Source organism: Phoenix dactylifera, chromosome 5 (genome assembly GCF_051530095.1).
Source record: "Phoenix dactylifera cultivar Ajwa chromosome 5, Ajwa_hap1_PhDact_Kaust_v1.1, whole genome shotgun sequence".
Taxonomy (NCBI): Eukaryota; Viridiplantae; Streptophyta; class Magnoliopsida; order Arecales; family Arecaceae; genus Phoenix; species Phoenix dactylifera.
Window position 1 is genome coordinate 26,566,060 of NC_143194.1, and position 26,914 is coordinate 26,592,973.

The 26,914-nt window shown below is 37.1% G+C and overlaps 4 protein-coding genes across 7 annotated transcripts; all 4 read right to left on the reverse strand.

The window, feature by feature from the left end:
* Positions 1–709: 709 nt before the first annotated feature.
* LOC103722980 (5'-3' exonuclease family protein) lies at positions 710–8,510 on the reverse strand. The gene is made up of 12 exons (XM_008813745.5): positions 8,333–8,510; positions 8,154–8,190; positions 7,887–8,061; positions 7,174–7,252; positions 6,005–6,049; positions 5,779–5,928; positions 5,576–5,690; positions 3,708–3,808; positions 2,312–2,409; positions 2,136–2,228; positions 1,724–1,947; positions 710–1,194 (listed from the first exon to the last, which is right to left on the reverse strand). The coding sequence occupies exons 1-12, from the start codon at positions 8,408–8,410 to the stop codon at positions 806–808; spliced, it is 1,584 nt and encodes a 527-aa protein (XP_008811967.4). The 5' UTR covers positions 8,411–8,510; the 3' UTR covers positions 710–805.
* Positions 8,511–8,719: 209 nt separating this feature from the next.
* Positions 8,720–10,269, reverse strand: LOC120111461 (putative E3 ubiquitin-protein ligase SINA-like 6). The gene has a single exon (XM_088722039.2). The coding sequence runs from the start codon at positions 10,191–10,193 to the stop codon at positions 9,561–9,563; it is 633 nt and encodes a 210-aa protein (XP_088578165.1). The 5' UTR covers positions 10,194–10,269; the 3' UTR covers positions 8,720–9,560.
* Positions 10,270–15,435: 5,166 nt separating this feature from the next.
* LOC103722993 (putative E3 ubiquitin-protein ligase SINA-like 6) lies at positions 15,436–19,119 on the reverse strand. Its single transcript, XM_008813763.6, has 2 exons — positions 17,863–19,119; positions 15,436–16,252 (listed from the first exon to the last, which is right to left on the reverse strand). The coding sequence occupies exons 1-2, from the start codon at positions 18,028–18,030 to the stop codon at positions 15,596–15,598; spliced, it is 825 nt and encodes a 274-aa protein (XP_008811985.3). The 5' UTR covers positions 18,031–19,119; the 3' UTR covers positions 15,436–15,595.
* Positions 19,120–21,043: 1,924 nt separating this feature from the next.
* LOC103722981 (putative E3 ubiquitin-protein ligase SINA-like 9) lies at positions 21,044–26,419 on the reverse strand. Of its 4 annotated transcripts, none has more exons than XM_088722040.2 (2): positions 25,866–26,419; positions 21,044–21,305 (listed from the first exon to the last, which is right to left on the reverse strand). In XM_088722040.2, the coding sequence occupies exons 1-2, from the start codon at positions 26,226–26,228 to the stop codon at positions 21,282–21,284; spliced, it is 387 nt and encodes a 128-aa protein (XP_088578166.1). In that variant the 5' UTR covers positions 26,229–26,419; the 3' UTR covers positions 21,044–21,281. The 4 variants fall into 4 exon arrangements, with proteins under 4 accessions (XP_088578166.1, XP_088578167.1, XP_008811971.2 ...); XM_088722041.2 differs by lacking the exon at positions 21,044–21,305 and adding an exon at positions 21,380–21,611; XM_008813749.5 differs by lacking the exon at positions 21,044–21,305 and adding an exon at positions 21,380–21,933 and having other exon boundaries at positions 25,866–26,415.
* Positions 26,420–26,914: the final 495 nt, after the last annotated feature.

Below are 26,914 nucleotides of genomic sequence, written 5' to 3' on the forward strand. Positions count from 1 at the left end.
ATTATAAGACTTATCACTGCTAAAGTGATAAGTCTTATCCTTATCTTTACTAAAACATAAAGATTCTTGTTGAACAAAACTAGCAATGATTCTATGCCACTTATACGTGTGGTCTTTTATCACAATTGCTAGTAACTTTGCGGCCAAATAAAATTCTATGATAGCATTTATCCGATTACATTACCTATGAATCCTTTTTGATTCAACCGGTCAATTGCCTAGTTGGGTCATATACGCACCCTGGATTGAGATTGGGTTCAAAAATCATGTCTAGCTAGGCCTGGATTAGAATTTAGGACCTAATTCTAGACTTGATTAAACTCCGGCTTCTCATATCAATTGACAATCCTAAATTCTGGACTTGGTTGGAAAGGAAGAATTTAGGATTATCTATTGCTTTGAGAAGCTCGAGCTCAAATTAAGCTCAAGTCAAGCTTTACTGAAGTTTAATTGGACCATATCTGAACCTAGTTCGCAGGCGTAAAATTAATTTCATAACAAGCTAGAAACTAACCTGGCTTGATCAAGCTCAACTCAAAGTTGAGACTGGAGAGTGAGAAAAAGGATAGCTATAATGGTTTAGTAGTTTATTTTTTCAATTAAGCAGTGATTATAACAAGAAATTGGTGATAAGTGGCATACGTCACAATTATTATTTTAGTAGGCTCTTCACCAAATTTAGAGAGCTAAAACAAAGTGAGGAGAAAAAAATTTATAATTTAGCCACAAGAATATAATTAACTGGAAGAACAGCGCTAAAAAGAGTGGGAAGAAAACAACTTATAATTTAGCCAGAAGAATATAATTACAAACGCCGGAAGAACTTAAAGATACCACTCTTCTCACTCTTTTGAGTCTTGCTGTCCTTCGTATTAGACTTCTGGATCTTATCTTTTCTAACGAACACTCTCTTCTTAGGCTTAGACTTTACACTCTCTTGTGACTCGTGCGATGAACACAACATTACAGATCTTTCATCTGTGAGCACTGAAACTGGTTCAGTCATATGACTCTCTCTTCCTTCCGACTTCCCACTCTCTAGCTTCCTCTTCTTGAATGGATTGTTATCGGGCACCATTCTTCGATCTATTTCATGTTCCACAACTTGATGGCGTTCAGATGGTGCAATCAATTTTCCAAGTGCAAGAGCTTCTTTCACATATTTTTTTTGGTCTACAGCAATCTCCTCTAGAACTGCCCACAAATCATAAAAATAGAACAATATTAATTCATAAACGATAGAAAAGTAGTCATACTGTAATAACTCAAAATCTGACCCAAAAAGACTAGCCAGAAATTATTATTTGGATTTCTTAATCCTATATAACTATCCAAAATCTATCCAACAAATAATCAATGTGAAACTAAACACACGCTCGTATGGATCCTCATATGCTCTTCCCGTTTAAACCCTGACATTCTCATCTGGCTACGATTCAAATCTAATCACAAACACCACAATCGGCCCGTGATCAGTCCCAATGGATCCGTACTGCAGTATTTTTTAATCCACATAAATTAGAAGTCGGATCTGCTATGATACTATTTATTACAACCCACAATCTCACCCAAAAAATACCTTTCGGCTAGCTTTTTTGGATGAAGTCCTAGTTTGTAACATATACTCTAGCCTATATGTGCATGGAACAGTGTGATGGAGAGAAACTGACAAGCTGGAGAAATTTGCCAGTGCTACTCAGTGTTTTGCGTGTTATCATCATACCTGTAACATATTCTTCACTTGCTTGGTTAGCTGAAAAGATGGTGATGCAACTCTCTTGCGTCGATTCCACCTGGGTCTCATTTTTGTCTATGCCATCACAAGCTGCTGCGTTGTTGACAGAAGCTAAACAACTTTCAGCCGCGGAGAGGTAATTAAAAGCTTCCATAGTGACAGGGTTCAAGTGACCTTCAGCAATGGCAGCAGCTATTGATGGTGGGAGGTCTCTTTGACGATTGCGTGGTTAAGAAAAATGCCTCAGCAACATGTCAAGGGAAAGAACCTAATAATACATTCAACAAGCTATACTCGAGGTGATGGTCAAAGGCCTTGAACTTGAAGGTCAATGTTCAAAGATTAAAAATAGGCCTAGTTAATAAAGACATGCATGTTATAGTTATTTTACATAGGATACGGTCCAAGAAGATCTAGGTCTCCATTTAGAGACTGCAGATGCTTCTGCTCCAAAGGCTTCATAGGTTTAAGTGCTTTAGTTTCTACGTCATAACTGCATGAGGTAAAGAATGCAATGCAAAGGTAAGTCTCTAATTTACAGAATATAAATAGGATATTCTGAATGGCATATCTTACATTCGAGCATGGTGAAAAACTGCAACTGTTTTCGAAAAGGAGTCAGAATAATCTTCTGGCATTTGGTATCGTTTGTCAAACTTTAAACTCGACAGAACCTGTAGGTACATCACCAAGAGTGTAATTTGAGAACCAATTGCTCGAGTATTGAAAGGACACATTAAACACTAGTGCATTTTAACAACCTGATATAGACCATTATAGTAGTTAGAGGCCCTTGGTAACTCATACAGAACACAAGGCAATAGTGTAAGAAATTCAGACCAAGTATGGAGAAAAATATCAAAAGAAGTTTTTGTTCAGTAATTCCAATTCTGATTTAGAATTTATCAGAAAAAGTGAAAAATGTAAGGCAAAATAGGAAAAAAACAGTTAATAGAACATATTTGGAACATAAAACTAGTGGGACAATGTTATGTGGTTTCTTTGCCTTATATTTTTATGCAAGTTCTGCCCGATGCACAGCCAATATATGATTAAACAAACGACTGCATAAGTCCTTACTAAACTAAAAATCCAAATCTAATCAAATCTATTCATAAATACTATAATCAGACAATGGTCAAAACTAAATAGACCTATACTGCAATATCTTCTTGTCCACATGGACCATTGGCTGAGCGCATCTTAATACTATATAAAAGAAGTCAGGATCTCATCAAGTTGCCCAGAAAGTATAATTTGAATTTTTTGGCTTTGTAAAAATATCCATCTCAAGCCGGCAGAATCAAGCGGCAACCTCGGCAGCAGAGGGGGAGGAACAAGGGAACCAATGGTCTCAGCAACATGGAGGGAAAGAGGGGAGTTGGTCCGGCGTCCAGTCAGCACACAGAATGTGACGGAGGGCTGCGAGACAAGGCGGCAATAGGTAAGGGCTGCGGCGGCATCCATCATTTGGGAATCAAGGAGGGAAAGATCAAGGCTGACGGGAGAGAGAGGACGGGAGTCTCGAAACAAGGAAGGGAAAGAAGGTGAAAAAGGAGGAGGCAGAGATTTCGCACACATCCCGCGCCCATGCCGGCATGCAAAAACTGAGGGTCTTGGGCAGTGAATCCCCGCTCACCCCCTCTTCTGGTGGGCGTTCCACGACTGCCTTTTGTTCTGGCAGTCTTCGTAATCGTTGTAACCCCTAAATTAATTCTGTGCAGAGAAAGTAATGTAATTGGAATCTATTTTATTAATGAAACACTAAACGATGACATTATGCCATGATAGTAATGCCTACAAGAATAATGACCTGCATCTTTGTTAGAAACAGCATGTAAATTGACAACAGAAAGGTGCATAATAAACAGAAGCAAGGTTAAAATATATCTTTGTTTCCATCTTACAATCTAAGAAGCATAAATATGTACCAAAAAAAATCTAAGAAGCATAAGTGAGCCAAAAAGCTTACACGGTCCAAATTCTTGTACTTGGCGACCAAGGAATAGGCTCGCTTGGTTCCAATGCCTGGAATAGAAGGAAGGAAATCACAGCCAGCTAGGACACACATGCCTGTCAAATATACAAATTTGATCATATCCAATACCAAGAAGCATTAAATATTTAAGAAAAGCTAATTAAGATCTACAACTTAAACCTTTAATTAGTTTAATAAACAAGAAGAGTTATAAAAAGTTATTAAATAGTTCAGAAAGCAGGGGAAGCACATTGGTTTTTCTAACAAATATTTAAAGTAAGAAGTGCAAAACTACTAAATTAAGTGGATAATGTGAAAAGGAAGTCAAAAAAAGGGGAAAAAATTGCTATAGTTACAATGAAGCTGAATCTGTAGAATCAAGCACCAGGTTGATCAGCATGTTCATGTTGGCCAGAGCAAATCATAAAGCCCGATCATTTCAATCTCTTTCAGCTTAATAAATACTGGCACTATAAAATGGAAGAGCCAAAAATGACCTAGAAACACAATAATGGGGAACTCACTAGTTTGATCCAACAAACTCCTAAGATTAGGTCACCAGTAATCTATGACTATGTTAGTTCTGTAATGACATGCATACATTATACTTAACTTGAGCTATAGCTTAATGAGTAAAGCAAATTTTCACATACTTGGCTTCTCTTGTGACTATTACTCGAATTTATCACATGTACTATTATGGCTAAGAGGCCCTTATTATTCCATGCACTTCCAGCAAACTTCTTAACGACCAGCCAACCCTAAATCATCAAATGACAGAGATGCTCGAAGAACCAACAACAGGGCGCAATAAAGGTCCGCGCATGAAGAGTGAGCCATAATATGTAACCAAAAGATAAAGATCACCAGTATGAGTTCACTTTAGATGAGAAGGCTCCAAAAGTTACATCAGGTGGAGTACTGAATCAGATCCCTGCTGATAACCACTCTATAACAAGTGAATGCAGATCCCCATTTTCACATCTCTGCATAGCAATAGATAATGTGCCACTTAGATCAAACAAAGAACATTATGGTATCCATTACTTTGTCCACCATATCTACATTGCTTGATCTTCTTATTGATTGATCACCTTTTATATCATTTATAAATCACCAGCTTCTTCGTGGAAAGTACATTATCAAATATTATATGTTTCTCTTGGCCTAATTATTGATGCATAAACCACCACCAGTCAACAGGGAGGCCAATGAAACATCGATGTAGTATTTCAAGGTCTTCACACAATATCTGACACTTTGCTTGGCTTAATGGCTTGGACTGGTTGACAAGATCAATGAAACGTTTATTTTCCCAGTATTTGGATCTATAATAGATATTCAAGGGTATTTTAATGAAGCAATTACAATTTTCAACTAATTGGGCTACGAGATGGCATGAAAAGGTAAGTGCAACCTTCATCATCATGTAACTAATGACATCAAATAAACAGTGATCACTGACAGAACACAAACTTTGGTTGGTTCTTTGAGTTGGGCCTATCTACCATGTTGAGAGTAGTTTGATGCATAGTTTACAAATCCAATTGTAACCACACATTTTCCTCTTTGCTTCATTTGTACTATGCAAAATGTCCAAAAGGCTATAAATGGTTATTCAAGACAAAAGTAGTCTCATCTTTTGCCTCGTGTACTACACAAACTAGCTTGTCAGAGATGGACAAGATAACCTTCAAGCAACTGTTAATGTGAAGCTTGATCACTCATGAACATGACTAATTCACTAATAGATTTTGATTCTTTTAACAGTGATTATTATCAAATCACTAGATAGAAGCACTTCATGTTAAATTGTCCAATTTAGTCAAAGCATCCTTGAATGCTGTAGAAGTAAAATTCACCTGTGAACAATTCTTTATCGAAATTCATAAAGGAAAGTCCTCCACAGACAGTGGTGAAAACCCTGTCCATCAAAAATTCTTCACCATTTCCATACCGGTCCATTTTAAAAATAATCTACAATAATAGAAAGCTGATATTAGATGTGCTTGAGAATGTCCCTAGAAGTAAGAATTGAAGTAGATATCATATTAAAATATCTCACGTCTTTGCAACCATACGCTATCAGGTCACTATCTTCTGTTATTACAGCTGCAATGCCCCCCTGACCATCATCAAGTGCCGACAAGTATGCTAACTGTGCATCAGCCTCATATGGAGAAACTATGAATTCAACACTTTCTGATCTCAAAATCTGAAAAGTAAATACTAAGATTTTAGAATCTCAAAAGTAGCAAACCAGTGAGCAAAAGATTTGCTGGGAGATTTACCTGAATAAGTTGATGTGCCATGGATGGAGTAATGCGCACTGCTTTCTAGAAAAGAAATAGCAAAGCAAGTTATTAGGGACAGATCAACAACAGACATTATTTGTTGAAGTGATGCTTGGGGGGAAACAGTATTCTACATCATTAGATCAAAATATTGAACTTCACACACTTGCTGGTAGAATAAGCAGCAATCAGGGCAGGAAACTAAAACTAGAAGAATTTAGTGAAAATGATAAATGTACAAGGATCTTCAATCGTGGTTGTGGCCTTCATCAACCATATTATCATTTGAACCAGTCCTGTCTTGTGACTATTTGTTTAAACGAAAACAAAAAAAAAACAATGAATCATGCTGATCCAACTAACATAAAGTACATGGGCATCCACAGTGTAGCTGTATAATCCAACTAATCTTTATACATTATCCGAACAACTCTTTTTCCGTCTGCTTTATGTTTCAAGTTCTCTAAGAAGTAGTTTATTTTAAAAAAATATAATTAAATATTTTATTGACATAACTGGTAAAGCTTGAAAATTTAGAATGCATGTCACGGCATTTCAGAAACATTCCAACAAGTGCAGATATGCATATTAACTGTTGAATCTGATGCATATTAGATTATCATTTTATGGTGAACCCCTCACCCCAGTCAATCTTCCATTGTATCCATTATATCTCATTACCATTGAAAGTTTCATCTTTAGATTACCTGTAAATTGTTATCTTAACTATCCTTGGACTGTAGAGTTGTAGATTACTTATCTTGATTATCTAATTTTTCTTTAATTTTGTTCAAGCTTTGGAACTCACATCAGTACCATGAACATATGTAAGAAAAGTAACTCAGCAGGCATGCATTGCATGCTGAAATTTCAGAGGAGTCTTCTGCCCTCAGGTTATTGATCAGAATGGATTTCCTTTCAAAGTGCAATGGATATTACAATGCTTAATCCTTAACCTGCAGTTCAGAATTCATGCAGTGCCTTTTCAGGAATATAGGTGTTTCATGTTTTCTGCTTTGATCAAGAAAAGGAAACCTTTCTTTAGCAAAAAAAAAAAAAGAAAAGGAAACCTTTTCCTGCTTTCAGCTTAAATTTGAATTTCAAAATTGAATGGGAATAGGGCTTTTTCCCGCATGTATGCATTTGGGGAGGGAGGGTTACGTTACTTTGAAGAACTCGACAGCAGCACTGACATTCCCTTCCTTGAGCTTCTCCTTTGCCAGCATAAGGTTGCTTTCCCTTCGCCTGAATTAGTTAAAAACCCAAATAAAGAATTATTCCAGTGCATCCTGATAGAGTTTAACTGGCAAACACACCGAGAAAAGAGCATTTTTTATTTTAAGAAAACCATAAGGAAGAGAAGAGCAGCTGACAAATTACAAAGAATCAGTAGATATAATAATAAAACTGCCAAAATTTTGGCCTTGATCACCGTATATCCTTTACTTGGATAAGCCGTTCAAATCAGAGATAAATTAAAAGAATCCAGTTGTTACAAACCAAACCAATTCGCTATGCATTTCCATTCATGAAAAATTGAAAATTGATGTACACAATCATGAATTTCTAACAGCTTCTCCTAATCCTTCACTTTTGTAAATTTTTCCCTGATATTTTCCCTTCCCGTTCTCTTCACAGAACATCTCCCAGTTGTTTAAACATGACGAAACGCCATCATCAATATACAAGCAAGTTAAAATATTAGCTTTGAAAAAAAAAAAAATCAAATCATTCAACAAGTGTGGACTTTTAGAAACAAACAAATCACCATCATCTCCCATTTTCGAGCAACATTCTTTGCAGAAAAAGAATCATATTGCTAGTCAAGAAACAAACAAAGTGGGATTACGGAAAGGAAATTAGAAACGGTGCGACTTACCTGTGGCGCTCATGCTCCGTCGCAGACTTGCAGGGGATGCTGCAGCCATCAAATACAACTACCGGTATGACACTATAATGCCGAAGCAGATTGATGCGGTGCATAAAATACTTTAAATGGCGCTTTGCAGCATCGGTTCGTGAGTTGAGGCAGAGCTCCATGCTGCATGAATAAGCTACCCAAAACATATGCTAATTGATCAAAATTCAGTCTTTTATCTAAATTCCTTTTCTAAAAATTAAATAAAAATAAAAATAAAAAGCTCACCTCCTTTGTGAAGCCATGAATAAGCATCTATCCCGACCTACCAATAAAAATAAAATAAAATCATACAATACGATACAAGGAAGGAAACTAAATCCGAGGCGAAACAAACGATATGTGAAGGGAGAATGAATGGGAAATGGGGTGTTTATGAAAAAGAAGAAGAAGAAGAAGAAATCTACACGTTTGCCGGAATATTTTTTAATGTGGACGGGCTCGATGAAGGGCTTCAAGAATCTGAGGAGATTTTGGATGCCCATATCTCGGATCGTTTAATTTTTGTTTTTTTTTTTTGCCCTTTTGGGTGGGGGATGAGGGAAGGCCCGCGGCGACGGCGGAAGAGGTCAAGAGGAGGAGAAGGGAGGTCAGAAATGGAATATAAAAAAAAGCGGGACTCAAGGTGTCCCCCGCCCGATCTTTTCGAAATTTTGGACATCGCTTGCCCATCCCGCGTTTTTTTTTATTTTTATATCGTGCAAGGGTGGTCGGAAATTGGACCCTCGGCTCCAAGTGGCTCTAATTAGGCCCAAGCCCAGATCCCACCCATAAACAATATGGCCTGGGGTCAGCTGACTTCCAGTTCGGATACATTAAACTTCCTCACCGCCTCTTCTTAAATCTTGCCGCATAGGGGTGTTTTCAAAAATAAAAGAAGGAAGCCAAGTGAACTGGAGCCAAATATTCTGGGGGGGTTTAATTTAATTGTAGAAATAGTAGAATAACTAATTCTACGGGATATCCATTTCATGAAAATAAGAAGTTCCTCTTGCAACGTGGCATGGAACATCGATATAACTCGAATGATTTATGCAACATACATAAGAGTAAGTTTGTCTCAAAAACAGAGATTGAACTTCGTCCCTGCGCCATGATGGGACACCCTAAAACATTTTCCGTTAGATCTTTGTTGAAGGACTTTTGCCTTATGTTCGTCCATGTCTAGTTGAGTGGGACCTTTTTTTCAAGTTAATGCCTAACCTAGTGGTTGTATCGGTCCAGATAGAATAGTTTCTATGCATGTGTTATTGCATGGATAAAATTTCCATATATCCTCTGGCATTTTGTTTCTTAATTTAACAAAAAAATCTTCCATCATTATATTAAAATAATCGGAAATAGGATGGTGACCTATGTTTTAAGCTTGGAAACTATACCATGTTTATTTCAAAGAGTCAATGAAACAAGCAGAGTCGAGAACCGAAACAGCAAACCGTGATAACATCAGCAACACCAGCAATGCACAGAACGACAACAAAGAACCTCAACCCAGGAAGGACTAAAGCAATGATCCAGATATCTAAGCCTGCAATTTCTATTAGGCAATCCTGCAGCATAATTACCAACATACACATATATAAAGTGCGATATGTCTTACTAGCATTATGACAAGAAGACAAGGTGAGATCAGCATCATTCTACACCTTCCGAAATCCGAATGCGAACATCAATAGAGTTCTTCCCAGCCGAGTAACTAATTGCATGGGGAACAAAAAGGAAACTTTCTGCAGGAGAAGCCACCTTCAAGTCCCTAATGTTCTTGGGCGAAGCTCTGAAACGGAGCTCGCTTCTCTCTCCCTTCACCGTGATGTTATACCCCAAGTTCGACTCTCTGGACCCTGGTCTTATACAAGCGATTGAAAGAGAACTCCCATGAGGCACGTTGGCTGCATTGAGTAGGAGAAAGATGCGGCCATCCGTCCCATGGAGAACATAAAATGGCTCTTCTTGCTGGAGAAAGACACTGAAGGAGAGATTATAAGAGAAAAAGAACTGAGGGGTGGTGGAGTGATGTTCATTCCAGATGTGGTCCGAGAGGAGTGCAGCGGGGCCTCGAAAGGTGCAGCTGGAGATGGGGCAGGAGCAGGGGGCAAATAGGCAGGACGACTCGTGGTCGTGGGTGTCTTTCTGGATGTACGGGATGGTCGCTCGGCAGCCAAATGTCGAATGGGGGCGGGGGATCTTCATGGCTTCAATGACGGCCTCTAGAGCCCGGCATCGGCTCCGGCCGGTGGGTAAGGAGCAGACATGGCACTTTAGATCCATCTATAGATTAGCCAGATCTTCGACAAGTAGATTAGAGTTTTTTTTTTAAAAAAAAAGGGAAAAGTAAAAATAATACCTGGAAGACAGGGGGGCGCAGGGGTGTGCAGCAGATGGAGCAATCGAAGACGTCCGGGTCCCCATTTGCTGCACTGCCTTTTGTTTTTTGATCTGGCAGGATGTACTCAATTTTGATTTATTGGATATGAAATGCCGTTTTGACCAAAAAAAAAAAACAAAAAACAAAAAACAAAAAAAAAAAAAAAAAACCGAGGACGTCCGGGTCTATGCGGACGCTAATGCTGTTGTTGTCGTTCCCTCCTTCATGCAATTCTTGCTTCACGCGTAGTTTCATACCGTCCATTTTTCCCACTTTCGCCGTCTTTGCTTCCATCTTGGGCTGGTCCTGCGCCTCTATTTTCCTTTTTTTTTTTTGGCTTTGGAGACTTCAACCGTTCGACTTTCTTTATTCTTTCCCGGTGAAAGGACTTCGACTGCGGTTTGACGACTCGGTAGAGCTGCCCCCGCACTAAGTTCAAATGGTTCTCTGCCACGTGTTGCTCGATTCCCGCGCCCCGCAGCCTCTAAGTTCAACGCATATTACCCTTGATTGTGCCGGCAGCTCGCGGGAGGGGAACGAAGTACGGTAAAACTAAAAAACAAGGTGGGATCAACCACTTCCATGGGAAAAAAAAACCAATATTATCCTTCTATTTTTCTTTTATTTGTTATGACTATTTTGTTATTTCTCTCTCTTTGTTTAATAATTGGACGCTTTTTCCAACTTTTTTTGTTAAAAATAAAGTATTTATGTCATAATGCACGATATATTACTATTTTGCATGTGCAATACATGTGAAAGAATGCAGAGATTATATAGAAGAAAAGAGTTTGAGGTGGAGTAAATCGGGAAGAGATTCTTATGGTAATTGTGATGCATGCTCTCTTCTATTAAAAAAAAAAAACAGAATGCAATGCATGCATGGGAGAAATTTCTTATAATGAAAAAAAAATTTGATATCCTTGATATCACTTGTGGCTGGATTCGGTTTCTTATTTATAAGTATTAATACAAGATAAAACTAGATACATGTGATGCAAGGAAAACTTTTTAAAAAATTTTAGAGTTTATTGCATGTATACTCTCCATAATATACAAAATTGTATAAATATTCTCATAAAATGATCCTTATATAATATTTATTTTGCCTGTGTAACATTTTTTTTATATATGCACCAATACTATCTAACGATGTTAAAAAATAAACGATTTAAATTTAAAATGACTGAAATATCCTTACAACTAGATGAACAAAAAGAAAACTTTATAAAAATATACACATGCAAAAAGCAACTTTGTAAAAGTATTCACACAATTACGCATATTTAGAAGGGCATACGCTTTAAAAAAATAAATTAAGTGAAAATAATTCAGTTATTCTTAATAAAAAAGATGGCAAAAAAGGATTAATATTATCATGTTACATGATTTTATTTTAATATCAATTCTTATAAAATAAATCATATTCTTTTTACGAAATTCTAGCCTTAAAAACAAATAACTTAACATTTATAAATTACTAAAAAGTACATTTATAAATTACTAAAAAGTATTTTACTAATCTAAACATCTATAATTAATTTAAATTTGATATGCTTTAATCTTTTAAAAATAATGAAGAATATATAGATATCATAGATTCAATAATGATAATTATATCAAAATCAAATAGAGAATAAAATTACTAAAATGATCACCTAATATTTCAACTTGAACGAGTCATGATCTTAAAAAAGAAAATAGACAATGTAGCTCAATCTTTCTTTTATTTATCGATCCAACTAAATCATAAAAGACTAATCAAGTTTCAGCCGAGTTTTGTTTTTTGTTTTTTATTAAATTTTTTGAATGCATACCCTTCTAAATATGAAAAATTAGGTGAATATCCTCAAAAAGTTGCTATTTGAGTATATACACTTATAACTTTTTTTTTTGCATACCTATCCATTTCAATCATTTTAGTTTTAAGTAGTTTATTTTTTAATGGCATTAAATGGCACGAGTACATATGCAAAAAAAGAAAAAAAAGAAATACATGCAAATAATAATTTTATGAATATATTTATACAATTTCATATATGCAGGAGGGTATACATGCAAAAATTCCAAAACCTTATAAAAATAGTATATAAGAGTTTAACCTCTCTTGTGGCAGGGTTTACGTACATTGAGCAATAGAAAATTTTACTTAAGCTTCAGCCTAGCTAAACTTTTATGGTTAAATTTGGAATTCACAAAGAAATACATGATGATAATTTTATAAATCCCAAAACTCTACGGGGGTCTCAAAGTTTGTCATGAATTGAACTCTGCCTCATAGATGTAATTCATGCACTCTCTGTAGAAGATGAGTGCTAGACGCATTAAATAGACAAATAGAAATACAAATATTTTGATATTCATGTTTGACCCATGATCACTTCCTACACAATAAATAATAAATAACATTACCGTATTATTATGGTTAGTTGATGTATACTCACCTTCACAAATAAAAAAGAAATCCATTCCACATTTCTCCCTTTCTAGAGTAAACCAAGATATACATGAATATCTGAAACTCTGCTCATCTAATTTGTGATCAGCTACTGGCAAACCTCATTACTACCAGCTCTTGCATTTCAAATACAACAGTGGACATTGGGCTGCTGTACTCATTTAACAAGAATCCAGCCCAACCCACCGTTACAAAATAGCATATGCAAAGCTTGGATATGGCAATGGCTCCGTCGCCCTGGAGAACAAAAAATGGCTCCGTTGGCTTCAAGTTAACTTTAAAGGGCTGACCATAGCAGAATCTCTTAGAAGACTTGCTATGTTTGCTACTAAAATGCGCTGATAGCATTACTGTGGACCCACTGAACGTGCAATCAGAAACAGGACAGTAGCATGGTGCATAAATACATGTTTCTTCATGATGATCTCTCAAAGTGTAGTTGATAGTTCTCCTGCAGCCATATTTGGCATGACGGCAAGAAATTTTGATAGACTCAATGATTTTCTCGAGTGCTAGATTGCGGCTGAAGCTGATTTCACGGGAGCTGAGGTAGCATTTATGATCAAGCTTGGACCAGCAAGAACAGCATGCAACATGCCCATTTGAACACCGAAGACTAAGGCCCTGTTTGGGAGAGCTTTTGGAGGGCCAAAAAGTACTTTCTGGTCCTCCAAAAGTACTTTTAGGTAAAAAAGAGTATTTGGTAAAATTTTGGAAAAGCTATTTCAGATTTTGCGGGAAGCTGAAAACAGCTTTTTGGCAGAAGCTCTATTTTGGAGCTTTCCGAAAACGTTGTTTTCAGCTTTGTCAAGAAGCTGTATTTTTAACCAAAATATCCCCATTTAAAAGTTTATTTTTCCTCCCAAAAATCTCCATCCCACCGCCTCTTCCTCTCTCACCATCCCCCCTCTCTCTCTCTCCCTCTCTATCTCCTACTTCTCCTCAATGCTGCTGGCCCTCCTCCTTTTTTTTTTTTTGGGAGGCAGCCCGTGGCTGCGCAGCCACCCGTGGCCGTGCTCCCCAGCCACCGCTACGACCCACCAGAACAAAAAAAAAGAGGAAGGAGCGGCCATGGCCGCCGCCGCGGCCCGCCGTCCCGGCCTCCTCCCGAGCCCCCCTCCCCCCGCGGCCCACCGTCCCGGCCCCCTCCCGAGCCCCCCTCCCCCCGCGGTCGCCGCGGCCCCCCGTCCCGGCCTCCTCCCGAGCCCCCCTCCCCCCACGGTCGCCGGGGCCCGCCGTCCCACTCCCCTCCCGGGCCTCCTCCCGCGGCCGCCGCGGCCCGGCCCTCTTCCGGCGCCACCGGCCTCGCGGGAGAAGAAAGGAGGAGGAAAAAGAGGAAGGAGGGAGAAGAAGAGAAGAAAAAAGAAAGGGAAAGAAAAAGAAGAAAAAGGAAAGAAAAAAAAGGAAGAAAAAAAAAAGAAAAAGAAAATAAAGAAAAAGAAAATAAAGAAAATAAATAAATATGTATATAAATGAACAAAAAAATAAATAAATAAATAAATAAAAATATTAGTAATTATTTAACTAATTTTTTTCATCTTGCTAGAAAATTTGTTAGAGAAATAAATAGTCATCAAAAGAGTGAAAAATTAATTTATACTAATAATTATAATATTTTATACATTTATTATTGTATTATACTATGAATATAATATAATATAATATTATTTTATGTTAAATAATTTAATATTATATTAAATTATTATCCTATAGTATACATACTATATTATAAAAATATAATATTATATTACATTAATATTATACTATATCATATATTTATGTATTAATATATATTATATTTTATTATGCACTATTGTATAATACTAGTAATGTTCTTTATGGTCATTTTGTCATACAAAAGTACTTTCTCAGTTTGTTTACAAAACAAATGTTAAAGCGCCACAGCACTTTAGAAATGTAGTAACCAAACAGCAAACAGCTTTTTATAAAAGCTCTACTTCCAACAGCTCTACTTCGAACAGCTCTACTTCCAACAGCTTCCCCAAACTGGGCCTAAAAACATCAGTTGGGACATCCAACACATGTCCAGAAGAAATCATAAATGAGAATTATATCATAAATAAATACTGGAGTCAGACACAGGTATCTTTCGCTGAAGGAGAAGCCACCACAGTGGTCGAGTGGCTTGCTTGATGGGAGAGACACGGTAAACTAAGATAAGGAGCGATCGTTGAAAGGAGCGATAATTTTGAAATGCTTCTTTTCTTTTTTGAACTTTGGCCTTATATTCGTCCATGTCTAGTTGAGTACGTGCAGGGACCTTTCTTGCAAGTTCATGCCTAACCTAGTGGCTGTATCGGTCCAGATAGAATAGGTTCTATGCATGTGTTATTGCATGGATAAAATTTCCATATATCCTCTGTCATTTTGTTTCTTAATTTAACAAAAAAATCTTCCATCATTATATTAAAATAATCGGAAATAGGATGGTGACCTATGTTTTAGGCTAGGAAACGAAACCATGTTTATTTCAAAGAGTCAATGAAACGGGCAGAGTCGAGAACCGAAACAGCAAACTGTGATAACATCAGCAACACCAGCAATGCACAGAAAGACAACAAAGAACCTCAAAGCAGAACCACAGCAAGTGGTGCCGGATAAATGGGAGCATAAGACAGGCCGCCAAAGGTGCCACGCTGCACAAAAAAACGTACACAGCGTGAACCACTCAACCCAGGAAGGACTAAAGTAATGATCCAGATAATTAAGCCTGAAATTTCTATTAGGCAATCCTGCAGCATAATTACCAACATCCACATATATAAAGTGCCGATTTGTCTTACTAGCATTATGACAAAAAGACAAGGTGAGATCAGCATCATTAATCTACACCTTCCGAATGCAAACATCAATAGAGATCTTCCCAGCCGAGTCACTAATTGCATGGGGAACAAAGAGGAAACTTTCTGCAGGAGAAGCCACCTTCAAGTCCCTAATGTTCCTGGGCGAAGCTCTGAGACGGAGCTCGCTTCTCTCTCCCTTCACCGTGATGTCATACCCCAAGTTCAACTCTCTGGACCCTGGTCTTATACAAGCGATTGAGAGAGAACTCCCATGAGGCACATTGGCTGCATTGAGTAGGAGAAAGATGCGGCCATCCATCCCACGGAGAACATGAAATGGCTCTTCTTGCTGGAGAAAGACACTGAAGGTGGTATCATAACAGAAAAATATCCGACGGGTGACGGGATGTTTATCAAAGATGTGGTCCGAGAGGAGTGCAGCGGGGCCTCGAAAGGTGCAGCTGGAGATGGGGCAGGAGCAGGGGGCAAATAGGCAGGACGACTCGTGGTCGTGGGTGTCTTTCTGGGTGTAGGGGATGGTCGCTCGGCAGCCAAATGTCGAATGGGGGCAGGGGATCTTCATGGCTTCAATGACGGCCTCTAGAGCCCGGCATCGGCTCTGGCCGGTGGGTAAGGAGCAGACATGGCACTTCTGCAGCTTCGCACAGCATAAGTAGCATGCCACGTGTCCATTATGGCACTATCGCATAAGAAAACCAATTAAGTTGTTTTTGTATAATGCGAAGGCAGGAGAAAAAGTAGACCAAAAAAAAAAAACAGCCAGTGAAAAAAATAGACAAAAAAACCAAATTATTGTAAGTAGTCTCTTACTGTAGCAAAACACACAGGCCCTAAAATTATTCAATCAGGCTGGACGAAGACTAAAAAAAATGGATTATTTGCCAAGAAGCTCAAAAGGAAGTCGAATGATTAATTAAAAAAAATGAGGCAAATATATATTTGAGTTACTGGTTATTCATATAGCGATTCATGCGCATACAAGCATCGAGATAAACAACAATTATTGCAATAAAACAGTCGTCTACAGCATCAGACAACATCGTCGACCCTTAAAACATTACCTCAATAACAAACTCAGTAATTATCTGAAAGAAATCTTGAGTAGCCTGCCTGGTTAAGAATAAGTAGCTGCAGAGTCATTAGACTGGTAAAATGTTCGCCAATGAGTCGAAACACTTTACAAGAAGGTATGTGCACAATCTCAGCAAGAATTTCTGGCTTGGAGGACAACATCTTAAATGCACACCTTTCATACATGAGAGAGAATGACTCCACTCCCCAATAAAGTGTGAAACAGAATAGAAGCAAACCCTATTAATCTTTTTAAGACCCACCGTTGCTCCAATTGTTGCTATCGAAGATTTAGCAGGCATCCTCTATGCTTAGAGAGTTCAGAACCAATAAAAATATCCAGTGCAATCACCTGCCATCCGCTGTCTATTTCTATTGGTTGAAACAGCATGATATGGGTGTAGGCGGGGTTCTCCATCTCGATACCCATACATATACCATTCTATTACAATATCAGTATGCCTCATATGGGTTAGTACGGCACACCCGAGTGTTAATACATCTTCCATACTCACTCTTCCGTGTTGCATACCAATATAGCACAGTCGATACGTATGGGAACGGATCGGTATCGCAAACCAAACCTTGGGTGTAGATGAACTGATACGGTTCTATTACATTATTCAATGTAATAGGATATCACGACTCAAAAGTCTCTTAAGGCTTAAAAAAGAAAAAGCTAGTAGCTTCCAAAATTTTATTTAGCCAAGTAGCATCATAAAATTTTCTTCAGCACAACGGACTAGTTTCCTGAAACAGCGCTATGTAGGCATAAAAAGCAAAAAAGGCAACTTGTGTTACTTAGCCTGGCAGGAAGTAGGTTTATAAAAATGTCTCAAAGTTAGATTTCACAAATAGGAGTTAAGCTTTAACAAAAAGTCCAGTTTCTGATGCAGATCTCATCAAACCGTGTACTGTGTTGCTGATGCAAATCATACATTGTAACGGAATTTAGCAAAGTTCAAATTTGCAAACAAACTTTAGTTTTCATGCAGAATTTGCTCTTCGAAATCGAACTCTGCATAATGCTTGACGTAACAAATTTTGCAAAGTCAAATTTAGTAAACTGGACTTTAAAACTCTGTATGAGCTTGTCGAGGTATGTTTTGGACACCTAGGACGATTGTACAACTTAAGATTGTACAAATATATGCTGTGCGAATGAGAAGTAGATTAGGGTTTTTTTTTTCAAAAAAAAGAAAAAAGTAAAAATAATACCTGGAAGACAGGGGGAAGCAAGGGTGTGAAGCAGATGGAGCAATCGAGGACGGCCGGGTCTATGCTGACGCTAATGCTGTTGTTGTTGTTCCCTCCTTCATGCAATTCTTGCCTCACTTGTGGTTCTATAGCGTCCATTTTTCCTACTTTCGCTTCCTTTGCTTCCATCTTTGGCTGGTCCTGCACCTCTATTTTCCCTTTTTTTTGGTTTTGGAGACTTCAATCGTTCGACTTTCTTTATTCTTCTCCGGTGAAAGCGCTTCGACTTCGGTTTGACGACTCGGTAGAGCTGCGCCCGCACTAAAATCAAATGGTTCTCTGCCACGTGTTGCACGAAGCACTCGATTCCCGCGCCCCGCAGCCTTCATCATGCTGGGATTCGGATCTCGTTGGCTGCCGCCGGCTCGCAGGGGGGGGACGAAGTACGGTAAAACTAAAGAAAGAAGGTAGGGCTAGCCAGTTCATGGGAGGGAAAAGCCAACGTCATCCTTCTATTTTTCTTTTATTTTATATGACTATTTTGTTATTTTTCCTCTCTTTGTTTAATAATTGGATGCTTTTTCTAACTTTTTTTTTAAAAAATAAAATATTTATGTCATAATGCACGATATATTACTATTTAGTATGTGCAATACATGTGAAAGAATGCAGAGATTCTACAATTTATTGTAATAAAAGAGTTTGAGATGGAGTAAATCGGGAAGAGATACTTATGGTAATTGTGATGCATGCTCTCTTCTATGAAAATTTAAAAAAAAACAAAATGCAATGCATGCATGGGAGAAATTTCTTATAAGGAAAAAAAAAGTGATATCCTTGATATCACTTGTGGCTAGATTCGGTTCCTTGTAGTTATATGTAAGTATTAATATACGATATAACTAGATACATGCGATGCACGGAAAACTTTTTTAAAAACTTTAGGGTTTATTGTATGTATACTCTTCAAAATATACAAAACTGTATAAATATCCTCATATACTACTTATTTTGCATGTATAATATTTTTTTTCTTTCTTTTTTTATATATGCACCCATACTATCTGATGATGTTAAAAAATAAACAATTTAAATTTAAAATGACTGAAATATTCTTACAGTTAGATGTACAAAAAGAAAACTTTATAAAAAGATACACATGCAGATAGCAACTTTGCAAGAGTATTCGCGCAATTATGCATATTTAGAAGGGCATACGCTTAAAAAAATAAAATTAAGTAAAAATAGTTCAATTATTCTTAATAAAAAAAGGTGACAAAAAAATTTAACATTATTATGTTACATGATTTTATGTTAATATCAACTCTTATAGAATAAATCATATTACTTTTATAAAATTTTCGCTTCAAAAACAAATAACTCAATATTTACAAATCACTAAAAAAATATTTTACTCATTTAAATATCTATAATTAATTTAAAAATTGATATGCTTTAATCTTTTAAAAATAATAAAGAATATATAGATGTCATAGATTCAATAATGATAATTATATCAATATCAAATGAAGAATAAAATTACCAAAATGATCACCTAATATTCTAACTTGATCGAGTCATATTTTTAAAAAAGAAAATTGACAATGCGGCCCAATCTTTTTCAAGTTAGCAAGTTTCAGCTGAGTTATGATCTTTTTTTTTTAATAAATTTTTTGAATGCATTCCCTTCTAAATATGAAAAATTGCACGACTATTCTCAAAAAGTTGCTATTTTGAGTGTATATTCTGATAACTTTTTTTTGCATATTTACCCACGAGGATATTTCAATCATTTTAGTTTTAAGCCGTTTATTTTTTAATGGTATTAGATAGCATGAGTACATATGCAAAAAAAAAGAAAGATATATATGCAAATAAAAATTTTATGAAGGCATTCATGCAATTTCATATATTTAGAAGGATATACATGCAAAAATTTTACAACCTTATAAAAATAATACATAAGAGTTTAACCTCTCTTGTGGCAGGCTTTAGGTACATAGAGCAATAGAAAATTTTACTTAAGCTTCAGTCTAGCTAAACTTTTATGGTTAAATTTGGAATTCACAAAGACATACATGATGATAATTTTATAAATCCCAAAACACTACCGGGGGTCTCAAAGTTTGTCATGAATTGAACTCTGCCTCATAGATGTAATTCATGCACTCTCTGTACAAGATGAGTGCTAGACTCATTAAATAGACAAATAGAAACACAAATATTTTGATATTCATGTCTGACCCATGATTACTTCCTACACAATAAAGAATAAATAACATTACTGTATTATTATGTTTAGTTGATGTATACTCATCTTCACAAATAAAAAAGAAATCCATTCCACATTTATTCCTTTCTAGAGTAAACCAAGATATACATGAATATCTGAAACTCTGGTCATCTTATTTGTGATCAGCTACTGGCAAACCTCATTACTACCAGCTCTTGCATTTCAAATACAACAGTGGACATTGGGTTGCAGTACTCATTTAACAAGAATCCAGCCCAACCCACCGGTACAAAATAGCATATGCAAAGCTTGGATATGGCAATGCCTCACCCCTCGTAGGCAGAGGCCATCAATCATTTGATTCTGGTACGCAAAAGAATAAAAATCACTACTACAGATGCAAAAAATTCATTAGATTGCAATCACTGCATTCTTGACAACAAAAGATTTAAGCATGTCTGCAGATTTGAAGATGACAGCCGTGATCCCAACAATTAATGAAATGTTAGTTAAAAAAAAAAAACCCTTGAAGAATGGTGACACCATCAAACAGAATTAAACAGTAAATGACCAGAGTCCCCATGAATCAGTGTTGATTTATTATACACCTGCATGCTGAACCAGCAAAAACATGGTAGGCCACATGCAAAGAATTTATACAGTGATTCCCAAAGCTTTTCATATACAAATGATACATCCCGAAGCTTTTCATATACAAATGACGCATCCTTCGAGTTTCAGTCATGACCAATATAATACAGCACCAGTTACAGAAATTCAATAGTTTGTCTAAGCTATTTACAACGTTTACAGATAATCTGAACAAATGATGCACAGTTCGAGTTTCACTCTTGAAGACATAATACAACACTAGTTACAGAGATTGAAGAGTTGGTCCAAGCTATTTAAAGTACCAAGAGATGATCTGAAATTAAACATAAGAGGACATGGTTAATTTGGATCACAAGATTTGATTTCTGGTAGGCCACAGGCACAGAATTTATACAAAGATTCCTGAAGCTTTTCATATACAAATGATACATCCTTCCGAGTTTCACTCATGAAGATATAATACAGCACCAGTTACAGAAATTCAAGAGTTTGTCTAAACTATTTACAACGCTTTCAGATAATGATGCATAGTTCAAGTTTCACTCTTGAAGACATAATACAACACTAGTTACAGAGATTGAAGAGTTGGTCCAAGCTATTTAAAGTACCAAGAGATGATCTGAAATAAAACATAAGAGGACATGCTTAATTTGGAGCACAAGATTTGATTGCTGGTAGACCACAGGCACAGAATTTATACAAAGATTCCTGAAGCTTTTCATATACAAATGATACATCCTTCTGAGTTTCACTCGTGAAGATATAATACAGCACCAGTTACAGAAATTCAAGAGTTTGTCTAAACTATTTACAACACTTTCAGATAATGATGCATAGTTCAAGTTTCACTCTTGAAGACATAATACAACACTAGTTACAGAGATTGAAGAGTTGGTCCAAGCTATTTACAGTACCTAGAGATGATCTGAAATTAAACATAAGAGGGCATGGTTAATTTAGAGCACAAGATTTGATTTCTGAATACAAACATCCAGTAGCATTATTCCAGAGGAATAAAAAAAGTCATGGGGAACCAAAAGAAAAGCCTTGGTAGGATGAACCCCCTTCCATTCTTTAATATTTGTTGTGCAAGCCTTTAACAGGACAGAACTTTCCTCACCAGTTGCTGTAAGTTCATAAGAGAAATTGCCCTCTGGGGTGTCTGGTCGGATGCAGGCAATTGAAAGGGCATAACCCATGGCCACATCCCTATTGTTAAGGAGGAGGAAGAGATGACCATCGTCGCCCTGGAGAACAAAAAATGGCTCCGTTGGCTTCAAGTTAACTTTAAAGGGCTGACCATAGCAGAATCTCTTAGAAGATTTGCTATGTTTGCTACTAAAATGCGCTGATAGCATTACTGTGGACCCACTGAATGTGCAATCAGAAACAGGACAGTAGCATGGTGCATAAATACATGTTTCTTCATGATGATCTCTCTGAGTGTAGTTGATAGTTCTCCTGCAGCCATATTTGGCATGACGGCAAGAAATTTTGATAGACTCAATGATTTTCTCGAGTGCTAGATTGCGGCTGAAGCTGATTTCACAGGAGCAGAGGTAGCATTTATGATCAAGCTTGGACCAGCAAGAACAGCATGCAACATGCCCATTTGAACACTGAAGACTAAAAACATCAGTTGGGACATCCAACACATGTCCAGAAGAAATCATAAATGAGAATTATATCATAAATAAATACTGGAGTCAGACACAGGTATCTTTCGCTGAAGGAGAAGCCACCACAGTGGTCGAGTGGCTTGCTTGATGGGAGAGACACGGTAAACAAGATAAGGAGTGATTGTTGAAAGGAGCGATAATTTTGAAATGCTTCTTTCTTTTTTGGGTTCAGCAATCCTTCTTGGTTGTGCAATGTGTGTGTGTGTTTGTTTTTTTTCGGGTGGGGGGCAGGGCGCAAGGGTGTAGGTTTCCAGACAAAACAAGTCTTACAGAAAGCCCCTGGTCTACCCTAAGCACTAGGCTTTACATTCCGTGGTCTTTCAGCCAATTCAAGTTTCTTCATGGTCCACAATCTTCAAATCCATGATCATCTCAGTAGGATTTGAACACATGACCTCCTTTGAGCAGAGGAGAGGCATAACTTCTTGGTCTAAACCCAATGTCCGAAGTACAATTGCCGTTAAGAACGGTTGACTTTATTGTGATAAATAGACACAGAATAAATACTTGTATGATTAAAAGAAAATCAGTCAAGAAGTGGATATCAAAGAGAGAAGAGGGGTGGGGGTTTTGGATTCGAGTTTTAATAAAGAGTCCCATCATTACCAATAGTAACTCCCCATGGTCAGTGCCAACCATGATAGTAACTGACACCCCATAGAGAATTACCGACATCATCCCTAAGAAATATGATAAAATCTGTTAATTTGTGAACAAAAGCCAATCTGTGCTTCCTTAACCAGTCAATCCCAAAAATATTTAAGTTTCGATTTGAGGGCCTCTAGGCTGTCTAACCATATATAGGCCTATAGGCCTAACAAGACAAAACTGGTGAATATCATCAATCACACAAATGTTCATGATTCCACTTTGATCTGCATTTCTTCATTTGTCATTCTTGATCATTCAGAGTCAGTTCACCAAACCTTCTTCTGGTACCAATCTTGTTGGTTTGGTGAGTCTTACTCTTCTCTGTGAGTCACCACATTGTTATTATCTTTTACGTTTCCCAGACCCCACAATTTAGCCTAGAGTACCTGCACTTGATACTTAAACACATATTGGTAGGACACTTGGACATGCCTCCATAAGAAGAAATTCTTAGATATTAAAAGGTTCTGATGCTTAGACATACACTTGGATCCGACATGCAAATATAAGTCCATATAACATAGGTTATCTTCAGTTATTTGTGACAAACTATGCCGATTCCATACCCATCCGCATGTTTGAGATCCTTGGAAGTCAGAACCACCTCTCAGAATTCCTTATAGACTCCTTCACCATCACACAAACATCCCTTTTCTATTGAATATCCAACAATTAAAGAAATAAGTTTTCCACTCTCTAAAAAAGAACAAAAGTATCTCATATGACTTGATATGTAAACAGACTGTGTTATAATACAGGTCTGAACTATTCGTAGTGAAATGACAAAATGACATTAAACATGAAGAAGAGTATTTTTGGTCATTTTAGTAGTGCAGCATGTCATCATCACTACATATGCTCAAAACTTGTGATGCATTAAGCACCTTTCAGATTACCAAGTGCTTTTTCCATTGAGTGCATGGATAGAGAGAAAAATACTTTTAGAAATCCAAAAAAGAGCATGTTCAACAATTCCACTAATAACTGTATTAATAGGTATTCCAGCCATAATTCTATCTATCAAAATTATACTATAGTCAGTCTAGATTAAGAAATCATCCTATTACTCATGATCTACAATTTTGATTTGTCTAAAAATCATTTTTTTTTTGACAATTTTTAACTCTGCATCTAGTGGAACAAAACATAAGCTGGTAGAGGTAAGATGCCAAAATTCAAGGTGGGCCATATAAATTGATAATACACAACCTCCAATGTTGATATAAAAACACATAAAAACTAGAAGCTAGGAGGGTGAGCACATATAAATCATACACTAGATCAAATCATTATATCTTTCCCATTAAAACTATTAATTATGTAATCGCACAATGTATAAGATATGGAAAAAGAAGATGATTCAATGACTAAAAGAACAGCTATGCAAAATAAATTTCCAAGTATGTAATCCATGGCTGATCTCTGAAGTCCCATTTGATGCAAGCTGTGAAGATAATAGTCTAGAAATTCTCATACAAGCTTGACCCTGAATTTGAGAATTACCTGAAGGAGGGTGTGTGAGTGATATACCGATAATAGCTCCTCAGTCTTGGGTGATAGATGAGGCTCTATTGTAGCTCTCCTTTTTATACCAAGGCAGTCCAGAGCCAACCTTATTTTGGTTCAACTTCCTCAAAAATCACCAAAAAATTTATCTTATTCAACATTAAACAGTAGAAATGACCATTGAAAGCCAATCTTTTAATCTGTCATCTTGTACATGCAATAGACCTATGGACTCAACAACATCCTTGAGCCTCTGGTGTCCCAACATCCTTAGATGTTGAAACCATCTTCAATTAGATTTGACCATAAAATGCCCTTCATGATTTATACCCTCCACCATTTTTTTATTGCAAGCATAAATTTTCCTGAGTTAATTGCCATAAACATTTTCTGGGCCTACCTTTTACAACGCACCAACTCTTAGTTCCATGACAATCCACATTTTGCACACTCAATTCACCATTCCCATAATTATTTGCTTCAATGAATTTTATAATGACTTTAGGTTCTAGTCACAAGTTTTATCCATCTTTTTCCTTCTATTCCAAAACCAAAACCAAATAATCATTCGACACGTGCTCTCAACTTTTTCCAGCTAATTAAGGACTCCTCCTGAAATACAACCAGTCCTAGATTCTCAAATCATCCTAATCTGACCTAAAACATAAGTTTACTTTTATCTACTTGTCCACAATCGTTTGTTGCTAAGATATTTCTACTCAGTACATGCAATCGTCCCATAAATGGCTACAGTTCATGATGAAGACTGACAAGTATAATTAATGGAATGTTAAAGAAAATTGTTAATTCACAACATTGAGGCCCCTAGGCATTACTAATGCACTGTCATAACCATAAAGACCTGGGATTCATAAGCTAATAATAATATTTCAAATACTATTAGATCAGGTTAACTGGAAACATGCACACAGCACACGACTTCCCTTTAAAACTTAGAACCCTAAAATCTACCCAGAGTTGAAACTACAAATGAAATATATTTCAAACATAGAAGGATCCATACAATAGGATTGTTGAGAACTCCTGAATCTAACTCTTAGATGAAGCATTAACCAACCGCCCTTTGATCCCACCCACAGGTCCAAATGATGACGGGCACAAAGTAGTCAATTTACCAAAAGAGGATGACAAGCCACTAAAATGCTGCGAATAAGAACAAAAATCCCAAACTCCTCGATTTCCAAACGATAAATCTCTTTTTCCCAATTTCGTTCTTAATAAAAGAAATCATTTAGTCTCAAATTTATCAAATTTATCTTAGAATTGATGATTTGATCAATTTCTGTTTTAGGATTACGAAAAGGGGATCGGGGTAATCTAACCTGCAATAGAGGCGGGCGCAAGGGCTCATAGCAGATGCAGCAATCAAGAACATCAGGATCTATCCTAACGCTAATTCCATCGCCGTTCTCCTTCCCAGAAGATATACCCCCATCTCCTTGCTCCGCCTCCTTCTTCTCCTCTTCTTCCACCTCTCCCCCTTCTCCTCCTTCCTCCTCCCCGGCCGCCACCTCCGCCTCCTCCTCCCCTTCTACCTCATTTCCCATCTCCCTCTTTCCTTTCGTCTTTGATTTCTTGCCCTTTTTGGGACTTCTTCGATCGATCTCCTCCGCTCCTCCGCTCCTCTTCTTCCTCCTCCCGTCACCCATCTCCTCCTCCTCGTCTTCCAACGAGAACCTCGCCATGACCTCAGCCCGTTCGATCGAAATCCTTAACGAAATAAAATGGAGGCCTGAAGGTCTCGCCCTTCTCTTCGTTCTCCGTGGGTGGTTTCGAGTGCTTCGAGCCTTTCACCGGCGAAGCGGAGGGGTATCAGCGCCTCGACGTCCCAGCGGTTAATCATCACACGTAGCCAATAAGCCGTTGAATTAATCACAGCCGTCAAACTTCAATACTTTTCTTGATTGTTTTATATAATATATTAACTAATTTTAGTTTCTTATGGAAGACTAGAAGCAATTTTACCGCGAGAAATTTCTTCATTGTGCTGGTTTAATTGGAAGATGAGAATAATTAGAATGGCTAAATTGAAATTAACAGTTGATGATATGGAAAAGCAGGCAAAGAAGGCCACTTTGAAACAGAGAAGGCATAAATGTTCAGGCATGAAATGGAATACTAAATTTAAGAGGATTTGAGGATATAAGTATCTTATAATGGATTTCTATGTCTCCAACACTAAAAATAGGGGGAAAAAGTTTAAATTTGCAAATTTTGTGACATGCTTTAATAAAGCTTGGTAATTAGATATCATGGTCAGAAATAATTGGAAGGATGCAGATTAGATTTCATGAGGAAAAATTACCTTTAATAGCAATTAATATTTACAAACTGTATGAAGTGGCTGATAAAATAAATATATTTCTGAAAG

Coding starts and splice junctions, on each gene's coding strand:
- LOC103722980 (XM_008813745.5), bottom strand. CDS start 8,410: ATGGGCATCCAAAATCTCCTCAGATTCTTGAAGCCCTTCATCGAGCCC. Junction 2,410..3,707: donor AGTACAAGAATTTGGACCGT/GTAAGCTTTTTG, acceptor ATGTACCTACAG/GTTCTGTCGAGTTTAAAGTT. Junction 1,948..2,135: donor GACCTAGATCTTCTTGGACC/GTATCCTATGTA, acceptor CAATCGTCAAAG/AGACCTCCCACCATCAATAG.
- LOC120111461 (XM_088722039.2), bottom strand. CDS start 10,193: ATGGATCTAAAGTGCCATGTCTGCTCCTTACCCACCGGCCGGAGCCGA.
- LOC103722993 (XM_008813763.6), bottom strand. CDS start 18,030: ATGGAAGCAAAGGAAGCGAAAGTAGGAAAAATGGACGCTATAGAACCA. Junction 16,253..17,862: donor TGCTTCCCCCTGTCTTCCAG/GTATTATTTTTA, acceptor CTTATGCGATAG/TGCCATAATGGACACGTGGC.
- LOC103722981 (XM_008813746.5), bottom strand. CDS start 26,228: ATGGCGAGGTTCTCGTTGGAAGACGAGGAGGAGGAGATGGGTGACGGG. Junction 22,306..25,865: donor TGCGCCCGCCTCTATTGCAG/GTTAGATTACCC, acceptor TTTAGTCTTCAG/TGTTCAAATGGGCATGTTGC.